This window comes from Macrosteles quadrilineatus, unplaced genomic scaffold (assembly GCF_028750875.1).
Source record: "Macrosteles quadrilineatus isolate MER2022 unplaced genomic scaffold, UCM_ALF_1.0 Scaffold_5__1_contigs__length_97177068, whole genome shotgun sequence".
NCBI classification, from domain to species: domain Eukaryota; kingdom Metazoa; phylum Arthropoda; class Insecta; order Hemiptera; family Cicadellidae; genus Macrosteles; species Macrosteles quadrilineatus.
The window spans coordinates 13,347,675-13,370,357 of NW_026542598.1; the positions used below are offsets into that span (position 1 = coordinate 13,347,675).

The following is a 22,683-nucleotide window of genomic DNA, read 5'->3' on the forward strand; positions in this document are numbered from 1 at the left end:
CACAAACATGAAGTTGTGTCTAGTGGACTGATTAAGTTCAATAGTTTAGTTTAATATTGTTATTGTAGATCAGGTTATGACATGGATTAGTTTTCTGACTACTATGAACCTTGTTGTTCAATTTTGTTTAAAAAATGTCAAATGTTTTTTATTGTGACTGCTGAAATTAATTGTATAATAAATATTACAAATTTTACAGTATTCCAACACATTTGTGACGTCTCCATTTATTTATTTTGATCAGTCCTGTAAAGATGAGTAAATAGGCTTGGTTAATTGACTTTAAAATCTCAGAACTATTTTTTTATTTAATCTTGGCAATTCGGTCTTGGTCTTGAAATGTAAACGTCGACAATGACCTCATACTTTGATCGCCATTACACACTATGATGACAAAAAAGATAACATTTGGTATTTGGCAAAACATTGACACTGGCTGCAGTACAGTAACAGTAGCCAACTGAACACAGCCGAGCAGTAGTGGAGACCCTGTCCTGTATCCGCCATTTTCCCCACGGCCGCGCGTCGCTGTTGACAACTCCTCACACTCACACAATCACACAATTACAATCACAGCTCAGCAGCCAGCCGAACGTTCTAGATGAGATTGCTTTTGCTGAAACCAGTAGATTTCTGATATCCTCTTGATCCTTTCATCAGCAACTGTAAAGTAGCAGTGTGATTATTTGAATCATTTTATCATACAACCGAGGCGTTACCGAATCCTGTTACTGTATTGATTAGGCGGTCTTTACAACATTTTTCCGTTGCAGAAGGTTAAATAAAATATATACATTTTACAACAAATACAGGTCCTCGGTATACTAATTATATTAAACGAAAATTCAGTACGCCCGTCGTAATAAACTGGATATTCAATTAATTATTAACGAATTAAAAACCATAACTCACTTAGCTGCAATAAAACGTGGAAAGTACATTAGATTTTTTTTTCATTTTGTTTTACTCAATTCGCGTATTAATTTATTTTACCAACCATGATGCAGTACAGTCGATATACTGCGAAACATAGAGGGGCTGAGTAATCCAGGTTTTATTAATTTTAAAATATTCTACAACACGTTTATATTAAAGCTACTTAGTTCTTGTTTGTTTTATAGTTATTTATTTTAATTTTAATATTAAATATCCATAGTAATTTGGTAAATAATATTTTTTTGAAATTTTTGCACATTTAATTCTCGTGATATCGTCACCCGCTAGACGGCCGCAAGGCGGACGTGTCGGGTCCGCACAGATCAGCTGTTTAGTCCCCGCGCTAACCGCCAGGAAGCGCTGGCTTTTGACGCGCATGCGCACACCGCACACCCCGTGAACGCCCAGACCACCTGCTCTGCTACGTCACAACTCTCAATCTCAACCTGATATAGAATGCAGTGGAATTCCACGTGACGAATTTTCTAGCTTTTTTATCAAACAGGTTCCACGTAAATTCGAAAAAATAAATTTTTATAAAACTTGTAAATAGTTTTAAGTGACTCGACGCTTGCTGTTATATGGGAGCAATTACTTTTCACCTGGTGATCACCCTATGAAAAAAATACTTGATAACGCCTCAAATAATTAATGGAATTAAAAGATCGAAACTCGATATATTTTTCCATTTTATTTGCGCTCGAATACTCAAATTTAAAAAGTTTAGTGTAAAGTAAATTAAGAACAATTTGTAAGTAGAAAAATGTGTAAGTAGTAACATTCGATAATCAATTCCTTCACTCATCTTAATGGTACCGCATAAAGGTCTCTAGCAAACTCTGGGCAATGTAGGATATACTATTTCCTTTTTAACAATTTATTATTTTGCGAATTAAATTGCAAGTAACCTTTATCAATCAAATTACTAAAATCATGAAAGTACTCACCGTTTCTCTTGCTATTTCTTTAAGATGTCGATGTCACTAAAACGATTGGTGCTTAGTAATTTATGCTGTTGGTATTCACCTTTCAAATGGGTTCAAAATAATAAAAAAATTGACCGTAAAATACAACAAAATCACTGCTACAGGAACATTACTAATACAATTGCAGTAAATACAATTAGTACAGTTATGGTAAAATGTTCGCACAGAATACCGTATAAAAGATTAAAAACCGCCTGGAAATAAAAAAAAGTACTGAGGAAAATGAAAACAATTTATTTATTATCACAAACATATTGAGCGTCGTGCATCACACATTCAGCGAGAAGTTTCTGTACATGCCAGCCTTGGCGAGGGCGTTGGAAAACGCTTGGTTGCGAGGGTAGAAGCACGTTGGAACCGTGTGGTGACTGGGAGGATAGAACCCGTAGTCTGATGACGTGGTGAGGTAGAAGGGGTGAGCGGGAGGTCGTCTCTGACAACCATAACTGCTGAACATCTCTGTAACATAGAAACACGTGAATTATCAACCTCAGGGATAAATATTTGCAATTTACTGTACAGTGTGGCGACTGGGAGGATAGAACCCGTAGTCTGATGACGTGGTGAGGTAGAAGGGATGAGCGGGAGGTCGTCTCTGACAACCATAACTGCTGAACATCTCTGTAACATAGAAACACGTGAATTATCAACCTCAGGGATAAATATTTGCAATTTACTGTACAGTGTGGCGACTGGGAGGATAGAACCCGTAGTCTGATGACGTGGTGAGGTAGAAGGGATGAGCGGGAGGTCGTCTCTGACAACCATAACTGCTGAACATCTCTGTAACATAGAAACACGTGAATTATCAACCTCAGGGATAAATATTTGCAATTTACTGTACAGTGTGGCGACTGGGAGGATAGAACCCGTAGTCTGATGACGTGGTGAGGTAGAAGGGGTGAGCGGGAGGTCGTCTCTGACAACCATAACTGCTGAACATCTCTGTAACATAGAAACACGAGAATTATCAACCTCAGGGATAAATATTTGCAATTTACTGTACAGTGTGGCGACTGGGAGGATAGAACCCGTAGTCTGATGACGTGGTGAGGTAGAAGGGATGAGCGGGAGGTCGTCTCTGACAACCATAACTGCTGAACATCTCTGTAACATAGAAACACGAGAATTATCAACCTCAGGGATAAATATTTGCAATTTACTGTACAGTGTGGCGACTGGGAGGATAGAACCCGTAGTCTGATGACGTGGTGAGGTAGAAGGGGTGAGCGGGAGGTCGTCTCTGACAACCATAACTGCTGAACATCTCTGTAACATAGAAACACGAGAATTATCAACCTCAGGGATAAATATTTGCAATTTACTGTACAGTGTGGCGACTGGGAGGATAGAACCCGTAGTCTGATGACGTGGTGAGGTAGAAGGGATGAGCGGGAGGTCGTCTCTGACAACCATAACTGCTGAACATCTCTGTAACATAGAAACACGAGAATTATCAACCTCAGGGATAAATATTTGCAATTTACTGTACAGTGTGGCGACTGGGAGGATAGAACCCGTAGTCTGATGACGTGGTGAGGTAGAAGGGATGAGCGGGAGGTCGTCTCTGACAACCATAACTGCTGAACATCTCTGTAACATAGAAACACGTGAATTATCAACCTCAGGGATAAATATATGGAATTTGCTGTACAGTGTGGTGACTGGGAGGATAGAACCCGTAGTCTGATGACGTGGTGAGGTAGAAGGGATGAGCGGGAGGTCGTCTCTGACAACCATAACTGCTGAACATCTCTGTAACATAGAAACACGAGAATTATCAACCTCAGGGATAAATATTTGCAATTTACTGTACAGTGTGGTGACTGGGAGGATAGAACCCGTAGTCTGATGACGTGGTGAGGTAGAAGGGATGAGCGGGAGGTCGTCTCTGACAACCATAACTGCTGAACATCTCTGTAACATAGAAACACGTGAATTATCAACCTCAGGGATAAATATATGGAATTTGCTGTACAGTGTGGCGACTGGGAGGATAGAACCCGTAGTCTGATGACGTGGTGAGGTAGAAGGGGTGAGCGGGAGGTCGTCTCTGACAACCATAACTGCTGAACATCTCTGTAACATAGAAACACGTGAATTATCAACCTCAGGGATAAATATATGGAATTTGCTGTAAAGTGTGGTGACTGGGAGGATAGAACCCGTAGTCTGATGACGTGGTGAGGTAGAAGGGATGAGCGGGAGGTCGTCTCTGACAACCATAACTGCTGAACATCTCTGTAACATAGAAACACGTGAATTATCAACCTCAGGGATAAATATATGGAATTTGCTGTACAGTGTGGCGACTGGGAGGATAGAACCCGTAGTCTGATGACGTGGTGAGGTAGAAGGGATGAGCGGGAGGTCGTCTCTGACAACCATAACTGCTGAACATCTCTGTAACATAGAAACACGAGAATTATCAACCTCAGGGATAAATATTTGCAATTTACTGTACAGTGTGGCGACTGGGAGGATAGAACCCGTAGTCTGATGACGTGGTGAGGTAGAAGGGGTGAGCGGGAGGTCGTCTCTGACAACCATAACTGCTGAACATCTCTGTAACATAGAAACACGAGAATTATCAACCTCAGGGATAAATATTTGCAATTTACTGTACAGTGTGGCGACTGGGAGGATAGAACCCGTAGTCTGATGACGTGGTGAGGTAGAAGGGATGAGCGGGAGGTCGTCTCTGACAACCATAACTGCTGAACATCTCTGTAACATAGAAACACGAGAATTATCAACCTCAGGGATAAATATTTGCAATTTACTGTACAGTGTGGCGACTGGGAGGATAGAACCCGTAGTCTGATGACGTGGTGAGGTAGAAGGGATGAGCGGGAGGTCGTCTCTGACAACCATAACTGCTGAACATCTCTGTAACATAGAAACACGTGAATTATCAACCTCAGGGATAAATATATGGAATTTGCTGTACAGTGTGGTGACTGGGAGGATAGAACCCGTAGTCTGATGACGTGGTGAGGTAGAAGGGATGAGCGGGAGGTCGTCTCTGACAACCATAACTGCTGAACATCTCTGTAACATAGAAACACGTGAATTATCAACCTCAGGGATAAATATTTGCAATTTACTGTACAGTGTGGCGACTGGGAGGATAGAACCCGTAGTCTAATTATACCATAGTAATCTATGGGTCCTTTCATAAGGAGCCTCTAATCTATTATTACTGCAAATGAAGCAGAGCGGTTTACGATTTTTATAGTCGGAGAGAACGTGAAAGTTAAAGTTACGTGTTCAAAAATTAATAGCGTTGTACAGTAAATGACACATTAGTAGCAACAGCAAGTCATAACACTAGATCATGCAGAAATTTAACACATTCTCATGCCAATTTGCCATACTATGCAAGACTTAGGGTTTTTTGTACGGTGTATATAAATACTGTGTTATGTTTCAGTATTTATTTCTTGTTATTTAGTTGCGTTAAACTATTGTTATCAGACAATATGTTTTAAAATTTTAAGTTGTAGATTATCCCCTGATGATATTACCAAAAGCGTAAGGTGCACACAGGATAATTTATTCTAAAATATGAGAGGAACATTCAGTCGATGTCAGCGCACTCAAGCTTGACCTGACGCGAAGCACACATAAAGGGTTTTCGATTTTACAAAAGGATGAGAGGTCCAGTTACATTATTATCCTAAACCTCTGACTCTGCTAAACGTATCAGAAAAAAATATTGCAAAACATCAAAGTTCTACTCTTCTTTAAAATGTTTTAAGAGGGCGTTAACTCTTCTTTGTCAGTATAACAGTATTTGAACACCCAGTTTTAAGAGGTATTACTAGGTATATTTTAATAGGTATATACTAGTAAATAAGGGTATAGTAAGGGGTTTCTAAAAACGTGCATACAATAAATAAAAAAAAATAAAAAAGATACACCTTCTAAAAAGTAACTTTTATGTGATAGTGTCGAACACTCGTCCCCTTGTGGATTTGTCACGCTTACCGATCAGCTTATGGGCATTTCAAGGTGATCCTTTTTTATGTAAGTACCATGTACTAATAAAATAATTCTTAGTTATTATTTGTCGTTATTTGATAAACTTTATAGTTTATCCAATAACGACAGACACTATTTTACTAAATATTTGCTAGTAATAATTGCTTGCTCTCCGTTATTTAAGACTACTGTAATAACTTATTTCACATTGTCCAGATCACATTCAAAATAAAAGGGAAATATATATTCCCTGTCAACACCATTTGCTCACCCAAATTGAAAATAGGCTCCAGATTTTTCAATATGACAAGAAGAAGAATTTAGTATTCAAAACCAGAGTTATCATTTGCCTCCTTTACCTCAGATAAAGGAGTTTCCAGGTAATTCCTTGCTTTTGATTATTCATTGCGAAATCGACAATTAGCGATAACGCGTGCCTCATTTAAAGTTTCACATTTCATCTCCGTTTTCTTTGTTCCGTACAATCTTTAGTGAGTCAGTTTGTTGATATTCTGGACGTGTTATCAACAGCGATTGTAATTTGAATGTCAGGATTACGTATGGATACTATCAGCTACGAAACTGGTTGCGGCATTTGATTAACATTGGAATTTCGAAGGACAGTCGTAACCGCATAACGTACCTAAAATACATCATCGGTCGCGAATGTATTGCCGAAGAATAAAGAAAGCGGCGGTCCCTTACATTTTCATTTTTCTGTAGTATAAATGTTGTACAAAAATTCCGCTTCTTCCGATTTTCTGTGCACTGTACTTAACTTTCTTGTTTTGTCACCAAAGAGAAGTGACATTGAGTGTGATTTCCCGATTTCCAAAACCGAGTTACAAAACCAAAATCGTCACGATAAAAAGTATTCAAAATACAGTTCTGTCAAAATATAAATTGTTTTAGGCCTAATTAAGAAATAGTATATTTCACTCGACTCGCATGTAAACACTATCTCATCCCGAATGGGGCTTGTGTGGCGAGTATTGAACGATACTTTTAATCACGAAAAAAAAACTACTTCATAAAACTTGAAAAAAATAAAACTTCAGTTGTAACTTTGTTAGTCAGGCAAAGTTTGTGTAGCGAAATTAATGTTTATGTCAGGAAAAGTCAACTGATCACTATTTGTTTTTGGTGTATGGAAATTGACGATTTTCGATCTATATGTGGAAATGGGCATTTTTTTCGAATACAGAGTGATGAAAACATATTTGAGCTGTAGTAAATTTCTTTTTTTAGGGTTTTACAGAGAAACTAATGCATTATTTTACATCAAAAGAAGAATCAACACTTGTAGCCTATTATTTATCCTACTGAATAAAGAAGAAGCGTTAGTGTTGTTGTGTTCGTTCATTGTATTTTTTAACAATGAACCTTATCGGTCAAATTCCACAATAATGGATGACTGATGATTTTGACAACCTTTTCATATACTGACTATAAGTCTTTTGCAGAAGATTTCCAAAATTTTTTCTAAGCTCAGAGAGATGTAAATTGTTTAAATGTTTATCGTCGATGATTACAGAAAAAAAGAATGCATAACCTTCTTCAATATGGTATAGCCAAACCTAGCTAAAACGACAAATAAACCGAAAAAGTTAACCCAAGTATTAGGATTATTTAGGTATTAAAAAGCTACATCCCAAGACATAAAACACTTTTCATTTACAGATTGAAAACTTGTTATTTTAAGAGAAACGTTTCATAAATATATACAGTACAATCACACAAAACACAATTTAGTTTCTGAGCTTGTGGAAACAAAATCAGAAATCAGAAATCAGAAAATATACATGAATTTCCTGTATATTAGCCAAGCTATAAAACTATCCAAAACGAAATTATCTATGATTCATTCAATGCTGATATATACAATTAGCTGCGATAAGTACGCCATGATACGACCAAAAACTTTGTATTCATTCTACCGTTTGATCTGTAAACATGTCCAGTTTTCAAGTTATCGTCAGTTTAGGTTGGTAAACGTTGTATAGGTTGGTATAGTTACATAGCCCACGCACGTGATGATGCACATTAGGTCTAAGGGTCACTTAGATCGATCCCAGCATTGTCACCTACACTTACGTCACCACACACTAATGGTCTACTCTACAACAATATTTATTCAAATTTTAGACATAAATTACGATACGAAAAAAAAGACGGTGGTTTGGAATTTTGCATTTGAAGGTGTTGAAAAATCTTAATATCAAACACAAGTAAATTCAATGAAAGACAATTGTATTTCCGTGAAGATTTATCAGTAGGTATAGCTGTAATAGTGGTAGACTTTTAGTCACAGGTTCAAATCCCGCCAACCACCAATTTATTTTATAAATATTGTATACTTACAGGGTGAATAAAAAGTCAAGACCCCCCCATCTAATATTTTTCCAAATAAATATACAGAGATATCCTTTTGGGGGTCGTGCAATCTTAGCAGGAAGTTTCATTTTATGATTTTGAAATTTTTTAGTGTCCCCCCAAAAGGGGGGATTCGGGGGGTAACTCAAATATTTTAAATGTAGACCCCCTTCAAGTGACACCTCATTTTGAAGTGTTTACAAAAACTTAAAGAATGGTGAAAACTAGAGGTCGCTATCTCTTCTTTATCCAAAATGGTAGCCCGTCAAATGTTGTGGAAAATCAATGGTAAAATTGGTTCGTAATGGTAATATTGGCTACCATTTTGGATAGAGAAGATATAGCGAACTCTGGTTTTCACCATTCTTTAAGTTTTTGTAAACACTTCAAAATGAGGTGTCACTTGCAGGGGGTTTACATTGAAAAGTTTTTAGTTGCCCCCCCAAATCCCCCTTTTGGGGGGACACTAAAAAATGTTAAATGTAAACCCCCATCAAGTGACACCTCATTTTGAAATGTTTACAAAAACTTAAAGAATGGTGAAAACCAGAGTTCGCTATCTCTTCTCCATCCAAAATGCTAGCCAATATTACTATTACGAACCAATTTTACCATTGATTTTCCACAACATTTGACGGGCTACCATTTTGGATAGAGAAGAGATAGCGACCTCTAGTTTTCACCATTCTTTAAGTTATTGTAAACACTTCAAAATGAGGTGTCACTTGCAGGGGGTTTACATATAAAATATTTGAGTTACCCCCTAAATCCCCCCTTTTGGGGGAACACTCAAAAGTTTTAAAATCATAAAATGAAACTTCCTGCTAAGATTGCACGATCCCCAAAAGTATATCTTTGTATATTTACTTGGAAAAATATTAGATGGGGGGGTCTTGACTTTTTATTCACCCTGTATATCTCGACTCAACATTTCAGACCCCACCCTAATCTTTAGACCCCTCTATACAAAGAAACGTATATTTTTTCAGACAAGAAGAGCTTTCTCCTTATTGAGCAAAAACCCACATTTTTAGTTAGTAGTCTCTTGTTTCATAGTCCAAATTCCTTAAATGCACGGTGTTGTAACTACATTCGTTTAAGTTTATATTTTTGTTAGAAATGTATATATTTTATATTTTTGAAGATAATAAAATAAGAAATAACATAGCCTGACCCAACTACATTGAAATTACTCAGGGGATTAACCAAAATAAGGGATTTTGACAAAATCTTTTAAATTTATCTAAACGTAGAATTTTGAAATATTTTGTGAGTGGAGTGCACAAAGTGTTGTCAAACAGGCGTAGCTGCATCAACGGCATCAGGATCAGCTGATCAGCAGACAAGACAGATGCCCCGCCGGGCCACACTGCTACTGACTGACACAACAAAACACGGATATCAAAGTTGGGCCGCGGCGCATCGATTTGGCCGCGCGCGTCTCCTTCGCTTCCACTCAACGGGAAATAATCCCACGCACTAGCCGATTTGTACCATTTTATCCCGGATATTACCTAATGTCCCCTTTTTATCCCTCAAAATCCTTGCAAATTCATCAACTAAGCTTACAATTCCACGGTACACATTTTCACGTATCCTATTCGGATTTTCAATTGTTTGAACTTGTACATGTTGTCATTTACTGCTAGTCCTGGGTTTAAAAAAAAAAATCATAAAAAAATAAAAAAGATTTATATACAAAATTTGTATATTCGTTATACGGAAATCACTTTTTTACAGCGCACTTCGGCGGTTATGTTAGGTTAGGTTGTTTGTAGGACTTTCCTCGTTTCGTTATGATTCGAACGATACTAGATAAGCATAACAAATTTACGATTTTCTGCCTCAGCGTAGACTCGTGCTCAAAATGGATGACCCGGGTTTCAATTTATTTCATAAAATTTTTTAATAGGTAAGTAAACTAGTACATGAACCGTGATATTCATTTACCATAGTACATATTATAGTACATGGTAGTATACTTTACTAAAAGTAATTTATTAAATTGTATTCAAGTTGAAACATCTACTAGCCAATCATGAATGTCAACAATCCAACGTTCACAATAAATCCCTGTTTATCCCACAGACCACTTTTATCCCTGCTTTTGAGTTATAAAATCCCGTTCTGTGGCGAAAACAACGGCGTGTCATATGACGTGTGGTCATCGATTATGTATCACCCTGCAGGACACCTCACAATACACACCACAATACACGCCACAATACACACCACACAAACTCAATACACAATCGCAGAAGACGACACGTACTACGAAGGGATATAGGGTATTAAACTAGAACGATGCGTGCTTTATGATAAACGATAATAATGTAGGCATTGATAAGCCGGTCGCTCAGTCGAATATCTCGCCGGACTATGAGAACAAGGCAGCGATGTCGTGGGTTCGCTCCCTTGTGCCGCCACCAAAAATTCATCAGAACTGTATAATTCATCCACTGTCAGCCGACTCTCGCACTGCCTTTGAAGGCCCGTATGGCCGATCAAAACGCAAGCAAGAGGCCGACAACCTTTTTTAAAATAATTCTTTCAAAAATTTTTTCCTACAATGTGTCACATAAACTTGTTTACCCTCTAGTTTGCTCACATAAATTGGCATAAATAAAATACCTGCATGCAAAACTACTTTTTACTGAAAATTTATAACGTAATTTGTTGCAAATTTTAGTAATACCATGGCATTTTGGATATAAATTGTCAAAGGTTTAAAATCTTCGTCTCTTTAATAGGCCTATTCTAGCTAAACTAAACTAAGAGGTTGTTGGTTACGGTTACGCAATATGCATTTTATAAGGTTACGCAATACCTTACGCATTTTATACAATACTGAATACCAAGAGGAAATGAATATAGTACTGTCATAACGATAAACAGTTCAATAATACAGTAGACTACGTCAAAAAGTGATTTTAAGTATATAGAAGTAAATTATGATGAAACTTTCCACCATATAACGTAAATACAACTAAAACCGACTACTCAATACAAACATTGATGATACAACAAGTTTAATTATGAGTTAAAATTCTGTAGTTGATTTTAGGGCTTCTTTATTTGTCAAGAGACAAATTGTCATGTACAGTATATTGTCTGAGAAAATGAAAATTTACAAAATATAGGAGCTATAAAAGGAAGAGTCGCAATTTTTTACTTAAAACTACAGCAGCTAAAGATACCAAATTCGAATCTCAACGGCTCTCTTTTGTCAGAAAAATGAACTAGTTAAATAATGATAGGGTTAAAACACTGGCTTAATGTTAGACTATCACGGTGAACACGCAATAAACGAATAAACAAAATCAGTAGACCAACAGGTGAGAAAAACATTACTAGAAGCAAAGAGCTCTATTTGTCATAATGAGCAATTTTTACAGGGTCAACATTATTGTAGAAATTTTGTTGGTATGTAAAAATTACATTATGGGAGGGGGTGTGTTATTACCCTATTTACACACATTAAAATTGTAATCTAAATTACTTTCCCCCTTTGAACCTCGTCCATTCTACTTTTTCATGCAGACCAACGACAGTTTAATAGCTTAGTTCGTTTAAACACAGCATTGTGGTAAATGTTTCCATAATATTATGATAAGGATTTAGGATTTCCGTTCATGAACTTATCAACAATAATTAATTTCTCTCAATCTTACTGATATGAAAATTTGGCCAATCCTAATGTCAAGAAGCGCTATATTTTCAACTACGATTAACTAAATAGCAAAATAGCTTAATGAAACACAACTTTATTCAATTTCAGCGATAAACTTACGTGGGTAGTCGAATCTCTTTGGAAGTTTGCACGTTCTATAAAAGTCAGACGTTTTGACTTTGTCGATAGGATGGTCGGTCCTAGGTGCAGGTGCGCATTCCATGATTGTTGTTTGTATCTACCTCATGGAGAAAACTAAGGTGATCAGGTAGGGTTTTAAAACATCCGTTGGCTTGGAGAATACATCACAAAAATATTATACACAGCAGAAAATTTTAAACGACAGAAGAATGATGACAGAGCCCAACAGTAAACAAGGAATTGCTGATGTAGCTCGTAGCTGTGGCAACGGGTAAACAAATGTGCGACCCGGAAAATATAAACATATGTGTCACAAACAAAGCTCAGCTGATAACAATAACATGTATATCTTCAGCTATGTGAAGCATACAGTACGAATAGTCGGAGTGGAATTACTAACAACGAAATAATATTGGATATATACCATATATTAAACATTATATACTCATTACTCATTATTGATTTACCATCTTTGTGCAGATAAAGATAACTTTATGGTTAGTTTCTGTCTAGTTTATGTTGAGGGCGTTTGTACTTTACTCCTTTGCTTCTTGTATTCCAACTTAAACCATTTCAACTAATTATAAATATCTATTTGTAGACTTACTACTTTAATAGCTAAAGCTTTACTTTACGGTAGTACTAAAATCGCAATCCTTGTATATATCCGAAAAATTGTTGTACTAAACTAAAAATTAATTACACCTAAAAAAATGCCAAATATTAAACTGTTTGGTTAACATCTGCACATTCAAACATAATAAAATAGGAGATAAACTAAAGAGTAAGAAACAATTAAAAAATTTACCATAACATAGATAAGTACTAATCATATAAAACAACACAGATCAAACTTGGAGCGCACTTGGATCACACACTAAAATCGGCTCTTTTAGGAGAGGTCACCCCTACCCTTTTGAGGAATTTCATGGTTGTTTAAACAAAGGAAAAGAAATAAATTACTAATAAATATAATAACTGCACAACCAGTTCATAGCAAGTGCCATCATACGTTTATTATATTAACACTGGTGAATTTATGTAATCTACTCAAAACATAGTATTGGAGGTAGACATTAGTTAATTAACAAATCGAATTGTTCTTTGCTAAGCTGATAATTTTTTTCCAAATGAAATTTCTTCCCTCCTCTCGTTGGATTTCCTCCTGCTCTTTAAATTCTCTTCCATGTTCAGCCGCCCTTACGTGTCTGTCTGCATTGATAAAGAAAGTTTCAAAAAGGATCAAAAACATTGGGGTGCAGCAATGAATTTTTGTTATTCAATTTTTGTTATTCCCAATTTCAATTTTCAATTTTTGTTATTCCCAAGAGTGGGAATAGCACTATACAGAGTGGAAGCTATGGCTAACATTGGTGATATAAATAATTGTCATATTAGTATATCAGGTTAACTAAATGGGAAAGTGTCCATTTGTGAACAAGAAACCCTAAATTTGCATTTTAAGTAAAGATAAACAAGTCTCGAAATGTCGGTTAAGTTGAAATTTCGTCCTACGAGACGAGATTTTATTTTGATCGAGATTTTTTCGGGAATGTTGCTGAAAGTCAACAGTCCCGGCAAACATTGTAGATTTTGACCTAGCGGCACAGGTATAAATTATTTGACCTTCCGGGACTGTTGACTTTCTGCAACGCGTCCATATTTTATCTTATTTCGTTATATTAAAACTGCTGTTGCATTAGGTCAAATTCCCAATAAGTCAATTGCTTTAACATAGACCACGTTTTTAGCTCGGACTGTACTATTTGACTTACTGGGATTTTTGATCTACAGACACTGCAAACATTGTAGATTTTGACCTAGCGGCACAGGTATAAATTATTTGACCTTCCGGGACTGTTGACTTTCTGCAACGCGTCCGATTTTTTCAAGACGAGATAAAAAAATAATAAAAACGCCTGCAGAAAGTCAATGCAATATCCGCAACACCTGAGCACGTTGGTTGTAGTTGCGTTTCCTTTGCGAAGGCGTTCTTATTTAATTAATTCTTTACAGGTAAATATTACTTTAATTGTTTTATAATTTTTATGTTTTGACATCACAAATGATGAGAAGTTTTGTTAAGTGTAAGCAGTGTGAGACATGTTTTACTACTGTAAACATAGCCAAAACAAGTAAATATTTTATACTAATTAACATTGCTTTTATTTTATGATCAGTTTTTTTACGAGCTGAATTTAAATATAGTTAGGTACTTTATGTTACAGTTTTTAAATAATGTTCATTCAAAGCAGGGTGCCAACCAAACAGACGATTTAAATAAACCATTGTTTTTTTGTTATTGTATATATGACAGGGTGTAAATGAATTGTGAAAAATAAAGCACCTTTTTCTTTCTTTATTCATAGCCAAAACAAGTCACTCCTATAATATAATTTTAAAAATAACACAAGACTGAATAATTGTTACTTGATACTTACCCAGTAAGACTGAAGTTTAAGAATTTAAGATAAATTTGGTAATTTTCAAAGTTTAACTCTATCCTAACTGATATCACCATATTTCCTAAGCGCAAGAGTTATTTTTAATAAGGTAGGCATAATAAATAAACATTTTTTTATGCTGATGTTTTTTAATAAAAGATTTTAAATATTCTTGCCTATTATTATTATTATTTTTTTTTTTAACAGTCATCCGTCATAAATCAATACATATTTAACATTACAAAATCAGGTAAAAATTTTGAACATGCATTTACCGTTATGTATAAGAAAGGAAATCCCGTCTCGATCTCGTCTCTAAATTTGATGAGAAATAAAAAATCCCTTCTCATCTTGTCTTGAACTAAAAATTCAATCTCGTAAGCTAAAGGAGGTTTGAGTTGGGATGAGAAAAGTCCAACCGTTCGCAAGTAGAATATTCTACTGATGAATATTATATCATTTTCAACTAAGGAAAGTTTGACTTGGGAAGAGAGATGTCTTGGTGTAAGAGGAATACACTTTTGGTTTCTTATGCCAAAGTAGACTTTTACCCACGTAGGTAAGCCTGATATTACAAAAATATAAATATAAATATCCGTATCTGATAATTAGACCAATTTGTTAATACCAATGTGGTTCGGATTCCACTATTACCTGTAAGTCCCTTTAGTTGCCATGGGCTGTTTGGGCTAATAATTAACAGCTGTGTCTTAAGGAATATGTTGGCCTTTTGGTCACTAACAAGACTACAAGATCTCATCCTACACTCAACCTTCACTCATATTTGGGTTAAAATATGCACATAGCGCCAATAATTGATATTTGATAATTGATTACAAGTTGCCCTTTCTGCTTGGTTTGATTAAAGTTTGGAGTATAAAACAAATCAGCAATTGAGCAGAATATTCTGTCAAAGGCTTGTTTAATACACTTGTTTTCATTATAAATTTGGTTCCAGCTTTACTTAGAAAATGGAATGTATCAATCTATACAGTAAAAGAACACATCTCCTTGAACAGTGGTATGTTGACATAAAATATCAGTTCCCATAGAAACCATGTATTTAATTCATTCACTGAACCAAAAAATAAACTCAAGATGAAATTAATCCTCCTGTCAAAACTATTTTGAGGAAGGCTACAGACTCAAATATGTTTAGTGCCTAGGCACTAAGCCAGAAGGTAAAAAGTAGATCAGTCATGAAAAGTGAAAATTCAGAGAAAACTTGGTAGAATTCTTCCATTTGTATGCTACATAGGGACTCCTGGGAAAATGGGAGGTTAAATAACCTCACGGAGGCATGATGTTATATTGCTTCTGTAAAGCAAGAAGGATCTACATTGGTGAAAGGTTGCTCTTGCTCAGAGTTAAGTGCCAAAGGATGTTCCATGGGAACATGTTTAAGGGACATGATGCAATGTTGGAGATGAATGCAACAATGGATGAGAAGATATCTGGGAATTTTCAAGGAGAAGAAACTAAAAAGTTCTTCAGCATTACTTTGAGCCGTTTGAAGACAAGTAGGACAAGGACTGAAGGAAGATGTACGGTAAAAAAGTATGAGCTAGAACAGACTTGTTAGTATTAAGTATGTTATCTACTTTAGTGTTAAGTATAACATGTATTTAGTATTAAGTATATTTTGTACTTAGTGATAAGTATATGTTTTTAGTAATAAATCATTCCATGTAATCTGACCGAGTGAGGTAGCATCATGCTGCCTCACATTCGGGAGGTCTGACTATCAGGCCGACCATTCTGAGGAGAGTTTGTACGGTTTCTTTCCTCACTTAGGCGAATGCCGGAATGGTTCCCTCAAGGGCCGTACCCCGCCAGGCAGAATGGAAGACAGGACTTGGTCCTAATTTTGCTTGGTTTAAAACCCCCCAAATAGGTGTGTTCTTTTATTAAATAATCTAAATCACAAAAATCAAGTTATCTTTTTTTAATACTCTTGGCTTTTATTTTTTGTGTTTAAAAAATGTAGTCAGGTAAAACTCATCTCTTGCCTCTCCTGATTAGGCTGCGTTAAGGGTCAGTGGAGCCCTGGGCAAACTCAAAATCAGCGCCCCCTTTTTTCCTAAAGCGGGCGGGCAGTAGTTGTACGGCACCCGCCAGACCCGGCCCCTCATTCACTGGCGCCCCTGGGCATATGCCCAGTCTGCCCGTTTATAAAAGCACCTGGTTAATTCAATCCTGATAAATACAATCCAAGACTTTAAAATGTGATGTGGAAAGCGAATAGGAACCTCTTGTCGGCAATTTTCGATTTTGAGTTATATATATACAGGGTGAGTTTTAATTGTCCCCCCCCCCAACTTTTTTCTACATTTTTTCAAATATCAATCCCAGACCACTTCCAAACAATGTTGGGTAGTAAGTACTTAATTTTGACAAGGTGGTCATTTCCGGCCGCCATCTTGGATCCGCCATATTGGATGCAAAATATTTTTTTCAAATGTAAAGGTGGGGTTGTGACCCATTATTTCGAACTACATTTCTACCTTGATTACAATGCCGCAAACCGTTTTTAAAAATCTTGATTCCTTCCAAAGTTATGAGGGTTTTTTAAAGCTTTATTTTTAACCCATTTTAACATTGTGCATTTACAAGCTAAGACCATAATCTCAAAATAGTGATAGATAAAGATAAGTATACGCTACCAGTCATTGTCGACCTATTTTCACTTGGTTATTACAGATGTATTTTATTCGGCCGCCATCTTGGATCCGCCATTTTGAAATGTGATAAATTATTTTAAATATGAAGGACGTGTTGTGACCCATCATTTCAGATTTTTTTTTAAGCTGAACTCAATTCCATGATCCGTTTTTCATTTTTATTTTTTTATTTTGAAATATTGACATTTTTAACAAAAAATTTGCAATATATCATAAATAAAGCTTGATAACAAAAAATGGATTGCGGCATTGAGTTTAGCCTAAAAAAGTAGTTCGAAATGATGGGTCACAACACACCCTTCATATTTAAAATAAATTATCACATTTCAAAATGGCGGATCCAAGATGGCGGCCGAAAAAATACATCTGTAATAACCAAGTGAAAATCGGTCGACAATGACTGGTAGCGTATACTTATCTTTATCTATCACTATTTTGAGATTATGGTCTTAGCTTGTAAATGCACAATGTTAAAATGGGTTAAAAATAAAGCTTTAAAAAACCCTCATAACTTTGGAAGGAATCAAGATTTTTAAAAACGGTTTGCGGCATTGTAATCAAGGTAGAAATGTAGTTCGAAATAATGGGTCACAACCCCACCTTTATATTTGAAAAAAATATTTTGCATCCAATATGGCGGATCCAAGATGGCGGCCGGAAATGACCACCTTGTCAAAATTAAGTACTTACTACCCAACAATGTTTGGAAGTGGTCTGGGATTGATATTTGAAAAAATGTAGAAAAAAGTTGGGGGGGGGACAATTAAAACTCACCCTGTATATATATCTCAATTCCTTATTAAATTCTGAATCGATTGGTGCAAGTCCCACGCATGTATGATTTTTTTTAAGTTATAGGACTTTGAAATTTTACTATGCAAAAGGGTCATTTTGAGAAAAACTGTTTTGAAAATTTCTAATACGCATAAAAACTGTGTTTTTTGTATTTAAGAAACGATTTTGGTATCAAAATAAAGCTTATAATGTCCTCTTTAAAAGAAATACAAATTTATTTCTTAACTCACGGTAGTTTTCATTTAAATAATTGTTTTATTGAAGCAAGTTGTAACAATCGCTTTCAGAAAAGGGACCTCTTGTCAGCCCTATGTTATTTCACCATAAGACAAGAAAAGGTACCTCTTGTCGGGATTGCAAAATTTGTGAGATATTTTGTTCTTTGTGAACTAAACTTTGTTGTAGTTCTCTAAATTTCCACTAAAATGCAGGACAATACATTTTTTGGACTAAAATCTGTTTGAAAAGGGAATATTAGAAATGGGACCTCTTGTCGTAATGGCGAAATAACATTGAGCAACAAGAGGTACCTTTTCTAGACCGTGCAGAGGCTAACAAAATGATTTATTTCGACCTTTTGCAGCTTCAATTCGAGATTTTAACCGATACTGTCATGTTCTATGTTAAATGAGGTATAACAATCGATAAAAACTGGAAATTCAATATTTTCGACCTTAATTACTTATATCGGCCGTACTGAAAATTTTGCATCTCCGACAAGAGGTCCCTTTTCGCTTTCCACATCACATAGCTCAAAACTGACACACAAATAAAATTAACAATCAATAATTGATTGAATACTTTTCCATCAACTTTCACACTAGTTGTGTATTTTTTTAGATGGGCCTCTTGTACTATCTCTGTCATCATTAAGTGTTTTTTTTTACTTTAAGAAGTTCAGTTTTTCAGTGTTGTATCTTATGCAAACTTTGTCAAATGTGTATGAGGGTTTTCCGTAAATTCAGGTCTCCAATGAGCCCTCATAGCAGAATGAGCAAGCTAGTTCAAATCTAACACCAGTGCCGAGTTCTTACTTTGTTAAATACCATTCTAGCAGGTTAGGTTGTCACCCCTAGACGGCTGATAACAATGTGAGAAGAAATAAAGTCCACGGCAAAGAATGAATCAATGAATTAATTACAGTATTTTGTGTTCTGTGATTATATTTTCTCTGGTCTAAAGGTTCAAGGCGTTTATACACCTTGTAAAGGTTAACCCCTATTAAAGACCACCACCAGTTGATTGAGACATATGGAGAAAAGTGTTTGGATGTATTAAATTTGTCCAAGGGGTGAAAGGGAGTTTATGGAGTAGTTATACAGTAGTTATAAATATTTGTACGATGTTTACGATGTGTTTGATGGTGTAGACAGGCTGGAGTCTGCAGTCATCAAAGTTCCTCTGTTTATGGCCAAGTTAGGTAAATTTAGCATACAGATAACAGTTTGACTGAACAAGAGGTTACCGAATTGATATAAAACGTTTAATACTATCATCAACGATAAACCTATACCAAGGTACACCTATCTACCTTGGTAGTCTGAAATGTGTTGAGCAGCAGCAGCAGGCAAAGTTATATAAACTTTTATCTCTGTCTTGATGGAAACTTATGAACTACCACTATTGGCTCTGTTGTAGTCGTGCATATATGTATGACCCTCCCCATAGGGGCAGGAACCAGCTATAGTAGTAGTGAATTTGAATTAATTAAAGAACACAGTGCTCGTGTAAGACTTATATTTTTGCTTGGCCACAGCACGAACCCAAGGGGGCCTTTAATTTATTGACAGCCCTCGTATTTCTCAAATGTCCATAGCTAGTGCTATGTTTCACATCATTTTAGACTTGCTGCCTCTTGTTACATTTCTTGTTGCTTGTATAAATTAGAATAAGATAACTGTCGAGGTACACAGGATGAAAATGAAAGAAAGGCAAAGATTATTCACTAGAATATTATTCAAAAGTCTAATGGTGTCTGTCTGTGTGTGTGAACGTGTTACTCATTATGTAAATGTTACTGAACAGATTGGTCTTAAATATTACTAGTGTACCTGTTGCTCGAATTCGAGCAATTGCGAAGCATTACAGGCGACTCAAAGATTATGGAAATACTCACGATCTACACAACAGTTAGATATAATCAAAATCTTTTGTAAATATCTTATCTTTTTTCAAAAAGCTGATCTTGTTTTTTAGTGTTTTTAGGGTAAAAAAAAACATTAATTCTATTTCTTCTACTTGGTTGTGTTCTATGACTTTTTCTATGTTTCCATTGTTTGCAAATCGGTTATTTCAATGATTGCTCAAGAAATGTAGCACAGTGTTCAGTCCAGTTTTATTCAGTTTTATTTTTAGCCTATATCAAATTGTCCAGGATTTCTCGCTCTTTTCCATTGTAATAATTACACCAACCCAAGTTTCGTAGCCTACCAAAGAATATCACCTACGTACAATCTCCAAGAAGTGGTAAAAAAGGCAGAAACCAACCCATACAATAGATATAAGTTGACTCCATAAAAAATAATTTTAAAAGTTACTGTGATATTAGGATTTTCCACTGATTTGGTAATAGAACATTATATTGCAAAACATGACACGATGCAGAAGAAAATCAATTTTAAAATCAGAAAAATCCATTGCAAATACTGTACTTTATTTTGACAAATTCAATAAATCACAATTTAAATATTAACAGCTGTTGCAAAGTAGTGTAGAATTATGCATATGGTCGTAATGTAAACAAATCTGAAGAGGCAAATTTAAAGGCTTCTGGGGCAGAGCTCCAAGGGAATTTACCTCTTTCCTCTTTTGATGGCTCATCTACAGACCAAGACCTTTCTTTAGAGACCCCTACCAAGTTTCTACGCCCAGCCGTTCTCTCAAATTAGCTGTGACAAAAACCCCGTTTTCCTCCATAAGAATAACATGGGATGGGAATTTAAAGGCCATGGGGGCAGAGCCCCAAGGGAATTCACCATGTTTCTCTTTTAATGGCTCATCTACAGACCAAGACCTTTCTTTAGACACCTCTACCGAGTTTCTACGCCCAGCCGTTCTCTCAAAATAGCTGTGACAAAGACAGTTTCAAATTAATATATAGATAAAAATACACCTATTATACTGAGAAATAACTTCAGAAATCTCGGACATCCATAAAGCTTGGCTGAAAAACAGATGTGTCACAATGAGGGCCAGAAGATTCCCCGATTTGGAGGCTAAGTCCGTTTCCGTGACCTACAGGACTGGGAGGAAATCTCTCCCTTGGGCTATCAACTAAAGCAAATCTAGCTTTTGCAGGAAACTTCAGGAAAATGTTGACTCTAATCCTTAGGGACTGGGCTACAAGTTTCTAGCCTAAAAATTTGGCTTCTGATCTCTACCTTCCTTCATGGAGGGCCCCATCATGGATAGGATTGTCAACACCATGTTTTCATCTTATTCCCAGAGGCCCTATTTTAATTACAGCGGGGTAGGGGACATTCTTCTCTTTAGCATCGAGAGCTGGAAACATCGGTTCTCTCCCTGAAAAATATAAAAGAATTGTAAAAAGTCTTGGGTTTTACGTATATTATAACAGTTTATGAAAAAAGAAAAACGGGAAAGTATGAACACTAAAATTATACGTTGAGGTTTTTGTTAGTTAATATTGTATAAATATACTACATTTTTGTAGTAAGGGGCCGTGCTCTGAATGTTTGTACTGGGCTCCGCACCATCCAAGGCCGACTCTGAGTCAATGACATCTCTACTTCATGAGTGTGTTATAGTCAAATCTACCTTTCACTGGAGGAAGTAGTCTTCCAAGTTACAAGTTCGCAATCAGTCAGGGTGGCGATCAAACAGTGATTGTTTAGTGACATGAATGTAAAGGCTTTGGAAATGTAATGAGAAAATTATTAAGTTGATGGACAGAAGTTGATGAGTAATTTTAACAGATGAAGCATAATGACAGTAGGTTGATCAATTTCTTTTGCTTTTCAAACCCATATAAAAAAAATAAAATAAAAAAATGAACATGAGGACTTGGTTGCAGTAGTGTTGCACTCTGGGTTAACTCTCAACTTGTTCAACTATAACTTTTAAATGTTTCTTGACTTTTGATAACATTAACCTGGGTTTCTATGACTTACACACATTACACCTGTATGCTAACCTGCTAATGTGAACAGGTTTGGTTCTACTTGGCTTGTATGGGTATTCCCAATAGTGGTAAATTTAACAGTGTGGGAATACTCTGTGCCGTCTCGGAAAAACCTGGGGTGGCCTACTAATATATGAGGTTTTTGGCGTTACCACCCCACTACACGTTTGGGTATCCCCATTGAAACTTTGTATCCATTGCAAGCTCCTGTAGATATTGGACGATCCTTTCATTTTTGACATGAGTGACATTCATGCATGGTGCAGAATTTCAGCTGGATGCAAATGTTTTGGAGCTAGGAAACTTCCCCAAGTTTGCAGCAGACTGTCAATTCCTACCACTCATATATTCCCACAATTGCTTTCTTTTCAGACTCTGTCATAGTTACTCACCAAACCTGACTGAGAAGGTTTTTGAACCTTAAATCTGTCTGAAATCTTTGCTTTAAAAACCTATTTATTCATAAATAAAATGTAAACACTTCTGAAAACACTAAAAGGAATTAAAGGTTTAAAGGTAAAAAAAAAATATG

The 22,683-nt window shown here is 36.0% G+C and overlaps 1 protein-coding gene across 3 annotated transcripts; it reads right to left on the bottom strand.

Annotated features, from left to right (window-relative positions):
* Positions 1-2,136: 2,136 nt before the first annotated feature.
* LOC128995890 (piercer of microtubule wall 1 protein) lies at positions 2,137-12,344 on the bottom strand. 3 transcript variants are annotated; one of them, XM_054420925.1, is made up of 2 exons: positions 12,070-12,344; positions 2,137-2,381 (listed from the first exon to the last, which is right to left on the bottom strand). In XM_054420925.1, the coding sequence occupies exons 1-2, from the start codon at positions 12,170-12,172 to the stop codon at positions 2,191-2,193; spliced, it is 294 nt and encodes a 97-aa protein (XP_054276900.1). In that variant the 5' UTR covers positions 12,173-12,344; the 3' UTR covers positions 2,137-2,190. The 3 variants fall into 3 exon arrangements, 1 of the variants encoding a protein (XP_054276900.1); XR_008490991.1 differs by lacking the exon at positions 2,137-2,381 and adding an exon at positions 4,405-4,487; XR_008490990.1 differs by lacking the exon at positions 2,137-2,381 and adding an exon at positions 4,871-4,973.
* Positions 12,345-22,683: the final 10,339 nt, after the last annotated feature.

Excerpts from the sequence above, each read along its gene's own strand:
- LOC128995890 (XM_054420925.1), bottom strand. The coding sequence starts at position 12,172 with ATGGAATGCGCACCTGCACCTAGGACCGACCATCCTATCGACAAAGTC. Across the intron at positions 2,382-12,069 it reads AAAGAGATTCGACTACCCAC|AGATGTTCAGCAGTTATGGT; the intron begins GTAAGTTTATCG and ends TCTATGTTACAG.